At 38.2% G+C, this 12,403-nt stretch overlaps 1 protein-coding gene across 1 annotated transcript in view; it reads left to right on the forward strand.

Annotated features, from left to right (window-relative positions):
* The first annotated feature begins 1,905 nt into the window (after positions 1-1,905).
* Positions 1,906-12,403, forward strand: part of si:ch211-178n15.1 (uncharacterized) — a 23,102-nt gene continuing 12,604 nt past the window's right edge. The window contains exons 1-2 of the mRNA XM_056239958.1: positions 1,906-2,652; positions 6,313-6,830. Coding sequence (XP_056095933.1) covers positions 1,906-2,652; positions 6,313-6,830 — 1,265 coding nt within the window. The remainder of the gene's footprint in view (positions 2,653-6,312; positions 6,831-12,403) is intronic.

The following is a 12,403-nucleotide window of genomic DNA, read 5'->3' on the forward strand; positions in this document are numbered from 1 at the left end:
GGATGTAAATGTTTGTGTTGCGTGTGTCTGAGAGTTTGACTTGAGTGTGTTCTCTAAATTCAGTGAAGTCCAGTTCCAGCAGAGCTAAACTGTCTCTCAGTCGCCGGTCTGATGGTGCAGGTGAAAGAATCGCTGGGCCTTCCTCCTCAGAGTCTGTGCTGTTTGCATGAGGCTCGTCTCTCTCCTCCTCTACTCTGGCCTTCAGCCGGGGGAAGATCTCCTCGAATGAGTTCAGGCTTGCCTCATTGCCTTGCAGAAGGAAGGTGCCTTTAGTGTAGTAGGTTATGGTGAGAATTGGGTTGTCTGTGTCAAGCATTTCATCTTTGCATATAGTTAATCTTCCACCTCGACCGATTCCTTCTTTAAAAATGTTCTTGAATTCCTCACAGATGGCTGATTTCCATGCTGTTATCAAACTGGTGTAGAAGATAAGGTTGTTCTTGATTCTTCTCCCATTAAGTTGAATGTAGTCCGCATAAAGAAGATCAGGGTTGTCTCTGAGAGTTTTCTCTTTGTGTTTTTTTCTGGCCTGTACACTTCTGCACTTCTCTGGGTAAAGCACCTCCCCCCTGCACTCTGTGTGCGCCAGGGTTGCCATGGTGATCGGGCTGGGCACTGAGCCAAGACTGCAGCTAACTTAGCTTTTAGCTTGTAATAATGAGAGATTTTACTAGAATAATTCAGAATATACAGATTTTGTTTAAGATTTTTGCCAGATAAAGCTCATCTCTCTGTTTAGTAACTGAATATCAGAAGTTTTGTGAAGTTTTTCAGCTGTAGTTCCTTTAAGAAAGCCTTTCACGTTTTGGAGGGAAAACTCCAGTTAGCTGTTAGAGTGGAGACTCAGTAGCCAGATGCTAGTCCACAGGTTCAAGTCTTCTTTCTTGTATTAAAATGTATTTTCTAGTAAAAAAATTGGTCTTTACCCGAGTCCAAGTTGTTCTTCTGTTGTTTTTTCTTGTTTGTTGTCGTTATCTCACTCTCTGTCTCATTCTTTGGTTCATTCTTTTATAATTTTTCAGGAGCTCATCTTTAGAGTGGCTGATCAGTGTCTTCTCTCTCTCTCTCTGTCTCTGTCTCTCCCTCTCTCTCTCTCTCTCTCTTTCTCTCTCTCTCTGTCTCTCTCTCTCTTTCTCTCTCTCTCTGTCTCTCTCTCTCTCTCTCTCTCTCTCTCTGTCTCTCTCTGTCTCTCCCTCTCTCTCTCTCTCCCTCTCCCTCTCTCTCTCCCCTCCCCACTTCTCTTGGTCTCTGGCTCATGTTAGATCCTGTCTATTTCACCAACGAATGAAACCCCACCTCCTCCTGTCTCTCTCTCTCTGTCTCTCTCTCTGTCTCTCTCTCTCTCTCTCTCGGCGGTGTGGACTCCTGGCTGTGTTTAATTGCCGAGTGGCAAGATCTGAGGGAAAGATCGGGAATCACATGGAGCCGCTGCGTCTGTCAACGCTTTACGAGCCCCAACCCCGGGAGAGAGAGACCGAGAAGGTGTAGGAAGGAAGTGTTTGGAGTTTGGGAAAAGGGTGAGTTGAGTCTGAGAAGGGAATTTTTTTACGCAGTGGTGAAAAAAAAAACGTGTAGAGAGAGGTGAAAGACTTCAGGAGAAGGAGAGTTGGAGAAAAAAAAGGAGGGAGGGAAGGAGGGAAGGAAAGAAAAGAGGCCCACCAGTAGAGAAAAGGGCAACAAGCTGCGTTCGGGAAGAACGAGAGAACATTGGGAAAACAAGAGTAAGTTAGAAAAAGCACCAGGAGGAAGGAAGGGGGAGGTGAGAGACAAAAAGTTGGAGAGGGGAAGTGCGGGAGAAAGAAAGCGAGAGAGAGACTGTAAAACGCAGTGAGACGCAGATGAGAAAAACAGACGCCGTGGATGGAGAGAGAACCAGTTGTTTTCTAAGTCGGATTTGGGACTGGAATGCACTCGGAGAACACGAATGCGAGATTTCAAACTCATTCCTGCCACTTTTGCCTGGAGCAGGGAGTCCGACGCACACCGGGCCCCGTTGATGGATCATGTGTGCGTATGGAGTCGGGAATAGCCCCGTTCCCGAAGGAGTTGGGGATAGACGGAGCGCCACGGCAAGTTTATGACAGGGAAATACAACATCCATGCTATTCCTGGGTGGATGTACGAACGCCCAGGTGGGATTCTCCGTGCGTTCGGGAGATCCGGCGGGAATGTGGATGCGTTCAGCGTTGGTATTACCCGGAGTTGCTCCATCCCTTTAATGGGGGCCATGTTTTAAAGGTCAGAGGTCAACGGTACTTCTCGTCGGATCAACATCAGCGGGAGTGGGATGACGTCCACGGATATAACGGACATTGCACAAGGAGACGGGTGTCTTTCCGGCATCACGGAGAGCAACACACGCTTAACAGCCCTGGGATCAGCAGACAATCAAGTCCTGGAAAACCACACAGTAATGGGGAAAACTCCGCTTTTTTCCCAACCGAGGTGCCCTCCAGCAAGTTGGGGCGCTCGAGGCTGCAGGTGAACGGGTCGAAGAGGGAAATAAGGACGGATCAGGGATGCGTAGGTCTGGAAAACCATGGCAACCAGAGGAAGAGCCAGGGAACAGTACGGGAACAGATCAAACAAGTGGTCAATGAGCTCGAGGAAGTGCTGGGTGGTCTCAAACAGGTCCAGTTGGAGATGAAAGAGGTGAGGATGATGGAATAATAAATAGAGAGAATAATGTTCAAAAATTTGGGATTGTTCACCCAAAATTCTGTTATTTACTCATTCAATTCAATTAATTTCACATTTTTTACAATACATTTTGTTTCAAAGCAACTTTACAAAAAAATGCATGAGTCTAAATACAATTTAGAGTGATCTGTTATCAGAGTTACAGATAAAGTTATGTATTTCAGGAATGTACATATACAAATCACACAGTTAGCTAATAATGTATTCATGTAAACAATGTATTAATTTAAGGCAGAAACAATGAGCTCGTTGAAGTAATGAATACTTAAATTATTAGAATATATAGAAAAATGGTTGCATGCAATTTTTCTTAAATCGATACTTCACCCAAAATTAAAATTATTTTATTTTACTCACATGTTCCAAACCCCGTATGACTGACCTTCCCCTGTGGAACATAAAAGAAGATTATTTGAAGAACATTGAGAACCAAACAACATTGGACCCCATTGACTTACATTGTATTTACCCCCAAAAAACGGACATTTCTCAGAATATCTTCTGTTCCACTGAAGTCATAAGTTTGGAACGACAAACAGTGAAATGACATGCTGTTGGTGACCGGCTACTCTTTATAATGAGTTTTCTACATGAGGAAACATTCATATAACAAGATCTGTCACTGATTTTGGGTTTAACATATTTGAGATGGGATTTTAATAAGCATAGAGACTGGATAAGATCAAAACCTTCATTCTGTTTAACCAGTGGAAATATATTATCTGTGTGTTCTTAGCAAACATCTTTGTAATAAACCTATTCTGAAAAAACAGCAAAACTAAACATCATCTGAAAGCCTTCAGAAGCCAAAACACACATCTGCCAAAAAATGAACGGTCAATTATATTCAGCAGAGCTGGAAATGTTCCACTGAGAGCTGATTGTATAGAGGAATATTGTATTTTCTGGATGGGAAGTGGCCAGTTCTTAAGCCCATCACAAAGGCCTGTTAAAAGAGAACAGAATATTAAAATCAATACCTAGAGATAGCTTAATACGTGCAGATTGACATTAGCAATAATGGACTGTGCAGGACGTAAAACATTAATTGAATTATTTAGACATGTTTCAATGGATGCATCAAGACTCCCATAAGATGTAAATGACTGCAGCCGGAAAGAAAGTCAGTAGATTAATGCATCACAAAGTAGGAATCCAAAAAAGTTATGTTATGACATCTTTACCTGATGATGACATGTGAACAAACTTCAAAGGGGAAAGACGATTGTTCTATATTTTCTATATCATTGCAGGTTAATGTTCAGAGCAGAGGCATTAAAGTACCGAGACGTTTTTTTAAAGCACTGATTGGTTTGTTTGAGAGGCATGACATGTGAATTTCTGACTCAGCCAATGACGTGCGTTTAGGGGCGGGATTATGATTGATTAATGACAGATGGGCTTTAGAAGTGTGTGGGAAACTTGTTTTGAAACCTACAATGATTTTGTAGATGTAATCATGACAATTTTAGTTTATTTTGAGGTTTTCTAAGTTATGTTAGTTATATTTTTGTTTCAGTTTACAATTTTGTTTCGGTTTTGTTACCTATAATAACTCAATATGATTGCAAAAACCATTGGCGTCATACTTGGTGCAACACATTTCAATGCACCATGTTTGAATGTGTGAATGTGAACGCAGTGGCAGAGAAGAAGAAATCCAGTGAATATTTCCAGTAAAAAATTAATAAATGACTACAGAAGTGCCTTTTTGTTGTGCGTTTAGGGGTGGGATTATGATTGATTAATGACAGATGGGCTTTAGAAGTGTGTGGGAAACTTGTTTTGAAACCTACAATGATTTTGTAGATGTAATCATGACAATTTTAGTTTATTTTGAGGTTTTCTAAGTTATGTTAGTTATATTTTTGTTCCAGTTTACAATTTTGTTTCGGTTTTGTTACCTATAATAACTCAATATGATTGCAAAAACAATTGGCGTCATACTTGGTGCAACACATTTCAATGCACCATTTTAAATGTGTGAATGTGAACGCAGTGGCAGAGAAGAAGAAATCCAGTGAATATTTCCAGTAAAAAATTAATAAATGACTACAGAAGTGCCTTTTTGTTGTGCGTTTAGGGGCGGGATTATGATTGATTAATGACAGATGGGCTTTAGAAGTGTGTGGGAAACTTGTTTTGAAACCTACAATGATTTTGTAGATGTAATCATGACAATTTTAGTTTATTTTGAGGTTTTCTAAGTTATGTTAGTTATATTTTTGTTCCAGTTTACAATTTTGTTTCGGTTTTGTTACCTATAATAACTCAATATGATTGCAAAAACGATTGGCGTCATACTTGGTGCAACACATTTCAATGCACCATTTTTGAATGTGTGAATGTGAACGCAGTGGCAGAGAAGAAGAAATTCTGTGAATATTTCCAGTAAAAAATTAATAAATGACTACAGAAGTGCCTTTTTGTTGTGCGTTTAGGGGTGGGATTATGATTGATTAATGACAGATGGGCTTTAGAAGTGTCTGGGAAACTTGTTTTGAAACCTACAATGATTTTGTAGATGTAATCATGACAATTTTAGTTTATTTTGAGGTTTTCTAAGTTATGTTAGTTATATTTTTGTTCCAGTTTACAATTTTGTTTCGGTTTTGTTACCTATAATAACTCAATATGATTGCAAAAACGATTGGCGTCATACTTGGTGCAACACATTTCAATGCACCATTTTAAATGTGTGAATGTGAACGCAGTGGCAGAGAAGAAGAAATCCAGTGAATATTTCCAGTAAAAAATTAATAAATGACTACAGAAGTGCCTTTTTGTTGTGCGTTTAGGGGTGGGATTATGATTGATTAATGACAGATGGGCTTTAGAAGTGTGTGGGAAACTTGTTTTGAAACCTACAATGATTTTGTAGATGTAATCATGACAATTTTAGTTTATTTTGAGGTTTTCTAAGTTATGTTAGTTATATTTTTGTTTCAGTTTACAATTTTGTTTCGGTTTTGTTACCTATAATAACTCAATATGATTGCAAAAACCATTGGCGTCATACTTGGTGCAACACATTTCAATGCACCATTTTTGAATGTGTGAATGTGAACGCAGTGGCAGAGAAGAAGAAATCCAGTGAATATTTCCAGTAAAAAATTAATAAATGACTACATAAGTGCTTTTTTGTTGTGTGTTTAGGGGCGGGATTATGATTGATTAATGACAGATGGGCTTTAGAAGTGTGTGGGAAACTTGTTTTGAAACTTAAAATAATTTTGTAGATGTAATCATGACAACTTTAGTTTATTTTGAGGTTTTCTAAGTTATGTTAGTTTTATTTTTGTTTCAGTTTACAATTTTGTTTCGGTTTTGTCAACTATAATAACTCAATATGATTGCAAAAACCATTGGCGTCATAGTTGGTGCAACACATTTCAATGCACCATGTTAATATGTAAATATAAACGCATTGGCAGAGAAGAATAATAATTCCAGTGAAAAATTATTAAATGACTACAGAAGTGATTTGTTGTCCTTTTTGGAGCTTGACAACCTCTGACGTGCAAAACAGCATCTATTCTGTACAGCATAAAGTTGCTTTTTATTTTTAAGCACACTAATCTTTTAACTTTGTTTTTGATTGTGTCTGTGAAGGTCGTCCAACAGATCGATGTTCTGACGTCCCACATTGACCTTGATGAAGAAGAAACAAGTCCATCCAATGGACTCTCCCAAGATGCCACCAGAAGCAGTCGGACTGATGTTGTGGCGTTGATCCACTATTCGAATGGTGAAGAGGACACGACTTCCGACTCTTCCCTCGCACACAGCCCTGTGGATTTAGTTCACAATAACAGTCCTTCGCCAATGAGAAACCACACAAGCCTGTCCTCTCCTGAACAGAGACCCGTTACTGTTGAGGATAAAGGCAGAAGAGTTGTGAAACAAACCTTAGAGACTCAAAGGACTCAAAGGACGCTCAATGGAAACTGTCTACCACACCGAACGGCAAGGAAAGGGCAACTGGAAAACCACAGACCCCCAGTAGTTCCAGTAGTGTGCACTAACTCAAATAAAACCCACCGGCCTCCACCTTACCCTCAGAACGGACAGCTGAAGATGAGGACACCTCCTTACCCTGGAAAACATAAGATGCTCTCCTCCACCATAGTGTAAGGACACAAAACTAACTAACCCAAAGACAATCAAACAAACACATCATGCATTCTCACAGACACAGTTGCACACATTAATCAATCACTCGGTCGTAATGTTCCTTGGTGACGAACCTCAGGGTAAGTGGACACTACATGTCCTCAGAAGAGCATGTGCTTGCTGTGTTTATGCTCATGCATGTCTAAACACACACAATAATGCATATACAAAGTTTGGGGTCGGTAAGGTTTATTAATGATTTTGAAAGAAGTCTCTTATGCTCACCTGGGCTGCATTTATTTAATCAAAAATACAGTAAAAAAAAAGAAAAGAAAAAAAAGAGTAATATTATTGTAATTTAAAATAGCAGTTTTCTGTTTGAAAAATGTAAATTATTCCTGTGATTAAAGCTGAATTTTCAGCATCATTACTCTCGGTGTCACATGATCCTTCAGAAATCACTCTAATATGAACATTAATTATTATTATCAGTGTTGAAAACAGCTTTATATTTTTGTGTGACATTTTTGGTCTTTTTAATGAATAGAAAGTTCTAAAGAACAACATTTATTTGAAATATAATCTTTTGTAACATTATAAATGTCTTTACTGTGACCAATTTGATCAATTTAAAGCGTCCTTGCTGAATAAAAGTCTTCTTTCAAAAAATAAGAAAAAATCATACTGACCCCAAACTTTTGAATGGTAGTCATAATATAAGAAAGAAAAATACACAAATGACATCTCGTTAATATCAAAAAATGTTCTGCTACAATGAGATTAAATGAAGAGCACATGGAAATGTCTGCTTTCAGCCTTTTCTCTAGAGAAAACCTCACATCTCCTCAAAAGTTGTAGAAGAGATCTCAAAAACGTCTTAAATTTGATAAGATGTCAAAGAGCTGCAATTTACATTCATTTTATACATGCCGTCAACAATGATCTAGTAACAATTATTCAAAGGAATATCAAGAGAAAATCCCAAAAGTGCTGCACATCATGTGTCTTTTGAATCGTGTGTTTAAGGAAAAACCCTCCTCGCTATTATAACAGACACCATCCACATGTGTTTTTTCTTATAGTTATTATTTCCCAGAAAAGAAAAGCATGGTGGGGTCTGCCTGAACTGAATCATTTCCTTAGAAATACAGACCAAGCTATTTGTGATGAAGATAGTCAACACAATGACTCAGTGTTAACACGGCTAACTATGCGTCATGAAAGATGTCTTCCATCTGTTTCGCAGGAAAACACGGTGTCAATATACGCTTGTTTCCTCAGATTACACTGAGCTTTGTTGTTTGCCCTGCGGGGAGATGAACGGTGTTGAACGCTTTGCAATTCAAAAACCTTTTCCCCATTGAATTACCTCAGATCCGAGGGTGAACATGACTTCGGCTTTGGGACTATTGTGTTGCTTTATCACAGAGGAATTCAGGATACCATCAGGAATGTCTGATAAACATCATATTCACGGTTGATTATATCGGGTCTTCTTTGAGGCACGTTAAAAGATCAAACACCGGAAATCATCTTACGCCGCTGTAGACAAAATGCAGATAATATTACCTCGTCCATTAATTAAATTAACTATGCCCTGAAGACAGTGAGTGCATGCCTGTGCAAATTTGGAGGTTGACGGGTCATTGCTTTGTGGTTGCTAGTGCTTTCTGGGTGGATCCTTTACAGGCTTAAAACAAGTCTCTAAGATTATTATCATCCCTAAACATGCAACTCACACTGCAAAAAATGCTTTTCTTACTTAGTATTTTTGTCTTGTTTCCAGACAATCTTAAATCAAGATGCATTTACTAGATGAGTAAAATGCCATAAAATATTATGTCTTGTTTTCAGGGGAAATAAATCAAAATGAAGTGAGTTGTTGCTTAAATAGAGCAAAAATGATCGGCCAATGGGATAAGAAAAATAATCTTCATTCAAACAGAAATATTTTTCTTATCCCACTGGCAGAATATTTAGCTTGTTTTAAGCAACGACTCACTTAATTTTGACACATTTCCCCAGAAAACAAAAAAATAATATTTTATGGCATTTTACTACTTTAGTAAATGCATCTTGATTTATGAATTTTTAGATATTTGGACTGGAAGCATTGGAAAAACATGCTTCTTGAAAACTGTACTTATAGATCCAATTCGGGCTGAAAGTTGAAGTAAAATATACCAACAGTTACATCCTTGATGCCTTTTCACACACATGATGATTATAGGGGCAGATTATTTATTAATAATAACTTATTTTCACATAGTTCCATGCAATCTTACAAATGACAGCGATTCGGCTCTAACGCTTCAACTAACGATTGTATCAATTTCATCGTTACACCAGTAGGTGGCGACAAGTGACTTAAAGGGATAGTTCACTACTTTGAAATTAATTTTTGGTATGTTTTAGCTTTCCTCAAAGGCATTCAAGATGTAGGTGTCTTTGTTTCCGCAGTAGTTTCAATTTTGATATTTTTAGGTCAAACCGTTCTTGTCTGTCAGTCATATAATGCAGGTCTATGGTCACCACCTCAAAGAGCATGCACAGAGAAGTCCAAATTAAACATGATTTAATGACTCGTAAATGTAAGTACACATTGATGGCCTAAGACACGAAACGAGCGGTTTGTGTGAGAAAACGAACAGTATTTATATCGTTTTTACCTCTTGTAAACACAGCCACGTCCAAGTGATCTGAGGGCGCGGGCGCTTCGGTCTGTGCGTTACAAGCGGTAAAAATATATAAATACTGTTCGTTTTCTCACACAAACCACTCGTTTCGTGTCTTAGGCCATCAATGTGTACTTACATTTACGAGTACCTACATCTTGGATGCCCTTGAGGTAAGCTAAAACATATCAAAAATTTATTTCAAAGTGAACTATCCCTTTAAAAATATATTTGTCATTGAATCATTCATTCAAGAGATTCGTTCGGAAAACACTTGATTCATCCAGCACTGAAAAAAGCTAAGTCTTTATGAGAGAGTCATTGAATCATTCACCCAAACTGATTTTTTTTTTAATAATTCATTCAGATTAACTAAACATTAAATAGACTACAGAAATTAACATTTTGCAATTAGGTTATTTTTCTTAGTTTTCGGTTCAGAATTAATGGGAGAATCTCTATTTGAAACAAAAAAAATCATGATTCTCAATTTTCCCAGAATCGTGCAGCTCTGATGTAAACACAATACTTTACATTTACATTTATTCATTTAGCTGACGCTTTTATCCAAAGCGACTTACAATTGCTATATATATGTCAGAGGTCGCACGCCTCTGGAGCAACTAGGGGTTAAGTGTCTTGCTCAGGGACACATTGGTGTCTCACAGTGGATTCGAACCCAGGTCTCTCACACCAAAGGCATGTGTCTTATCCATTGCGCCATCACACCCCCACCCCCACCCCCACCTTTAATCAAATTGATGTGATTAAGCTCATAATCGTAGCAAAATAAGTGCCGTATACCAATTTTAATTGCAATAAACAGGCATGTAAACACTTTAAATCACATCTATTCCACTCTAGAAACGTGCAGGTTCGTAAACATAGCGGTAAAGAAAGGGTCACATTTTTAGGGTGCTGAAGAAACCCGACAACATTGTGCAACATGAATATAATGCAGTATATTAAAAGATGAAAACATCGAAATGAAGACATTTTTAGGTGCATCACTGAAAAAAAACCACTATACGTTCATAAAAACATCTTTAAACGGCTTAAAACAGTGGCCAGTAACACGTCTACTGTATGCGAGATGATCATTCGTGCTGTGCGTTGGGCTGTGTAAATAATAGTGGTAAAAAGGACCACAGTTCTTAGTGAATAACCAGAAAAATAAAATTACATGTAAACAGGAGTGAAGAGGTTTGCATGTGTCATGTAAACGCCTTACTCTGATTATTAGAAATAATCATTGGTGCACGTTCATCTGGAGCACAAATTCACACACTGAACTTTAACACTTCTGAAAAATCCCTGGCTTAGGATAGGAAGCACAACTCGGAAAACTAGAATTTGACACTATTCCCTGACGTATCCAACATTCCTCTGGGGTTAAAGTTAAAATGGCAGATGTGATCTTTGTGTGCGGTTGAGAACAAAAGGGACTGATTTCTTTCTGCCGGGATCTGAAAGCAATAGTTATGGTTTGGCATTGTCCTCTAGTGGAGGGTATGTGTCTCTGCAAGACTGGCCCTTATGTCTGGTTTTCATTAGAAACCACTTGGCTCAGAGCCTAACCGAATGAGGCAAGCTCGTACAATATTTGTGATGGTCAAATAAACACAGGCATTTTCAGACATCGTTTACGATGACGGCCACCCACTATCTGGGAGGGCACAGCAACAGCTGAGCTCGACACACACACACACACACACACCAGGAAGAAGGTGCATAACAGACAGCGGATGTTTTGGTAGACGTGTTTATAAAGAACGCCCACCGTTTGGTGCCTTCGCTCAGGCTACACACTGCAAAAAATGCTATACTTAGTATTTTTGTCTTGTTTCCAGTTCAAAAATCTAAAATTTCTTAAATCAAGAAGCATTTACTAGATAAGTAAATGACATAAGAAATTATATCTTGTTTTCTGGAGAGTAAAAAAAATCTAAATTAAGTTTGTTTTTGCTTAAAACAAGCAAAATGATCTGCCAATGGGGTAAGAAAAATGATCTTAATTCAAATGGAAAACAAGAAAAATCATCTTAATAACCTTAAAATATATAATTACTTATGTCACTCTAAATGCTTCTTGATTTAAGAAATGTTTGATATTTGAACTGGAAACAAGACAAAAATTATTTTTTGCAGTGTGCAAAAGAAAAAAATGGAGAGAAATGAGTGAATAGTGTCAGTGAAAGTAAGAGTATAAACTGAGCTATATAAAAGGTAATGTTTATAGCAGCTCAGATCATTTGATCTTGTGAGAACTTGACTTTTGCACACTTTAATGTCTTGAGAACTTAACATTTCCTTTGGAGAAACATATGAGAAACAAGAGACTTAAAGGTACAGCATGTAAGAATTTTTGTAATATAATATCCAAAACTCACTTGCACAGTGTGATATGTTTCCTGCAGTTGTGTACTTACAATATCCCAAAAGTCTCCAAAGATTTTTTTATTTCAGAGAAATTCCAATGTTAAATAAGTGGATGTCCCAGAAAAAAACGTCGCCTGTCAACGACGCAATATCCGCGCTTTCCTCAGTTTCCGTTCGTACTGCCATAGCCATGGCATGACGTAACCATGGCAACAGACGTGGACAACTGCGTAGTGCGTAACGTTTAGCGGCACGCAGTTCTTGTTTCTTTCAAACATAGACCATGTCAAGCAGACTTTGGGACAAACAAGGAGAACTAAAATGAGGATCAATATCAGCGTGGCGTTTTTGCGATGCCGAGAACTAGCGTCCGCGACTAACTTGGACTCGACAGAGCTTCACGAGTCACGACTTGACAGCTTTATTAGACAGGTGAGCAAATATACATAAAACAAATCAATGTTATATAACGTTAGCTCAACATGATGAAATGTTAGAATATGGTCAGTATGTTATTCTAATGTTGATCTAGCTTA

This window comes from Rhinichthys klamathensis, unplaced genomic scaffold, assembly GCF_029890125.1.
Source record: "Rhinichthys klamathensis goyatoka isolate OS25496 unplaced genomic scaffold, OSU_Roscu_1.1 h1tg000575l_1, whole genome shotgun sequence".
NCBI lineage: Eukaryota > Metazoa > Chordata > Actinopteri > Cypriniformes > Leuciscidae > Rhinichthys > Rhinichthys klamathensis.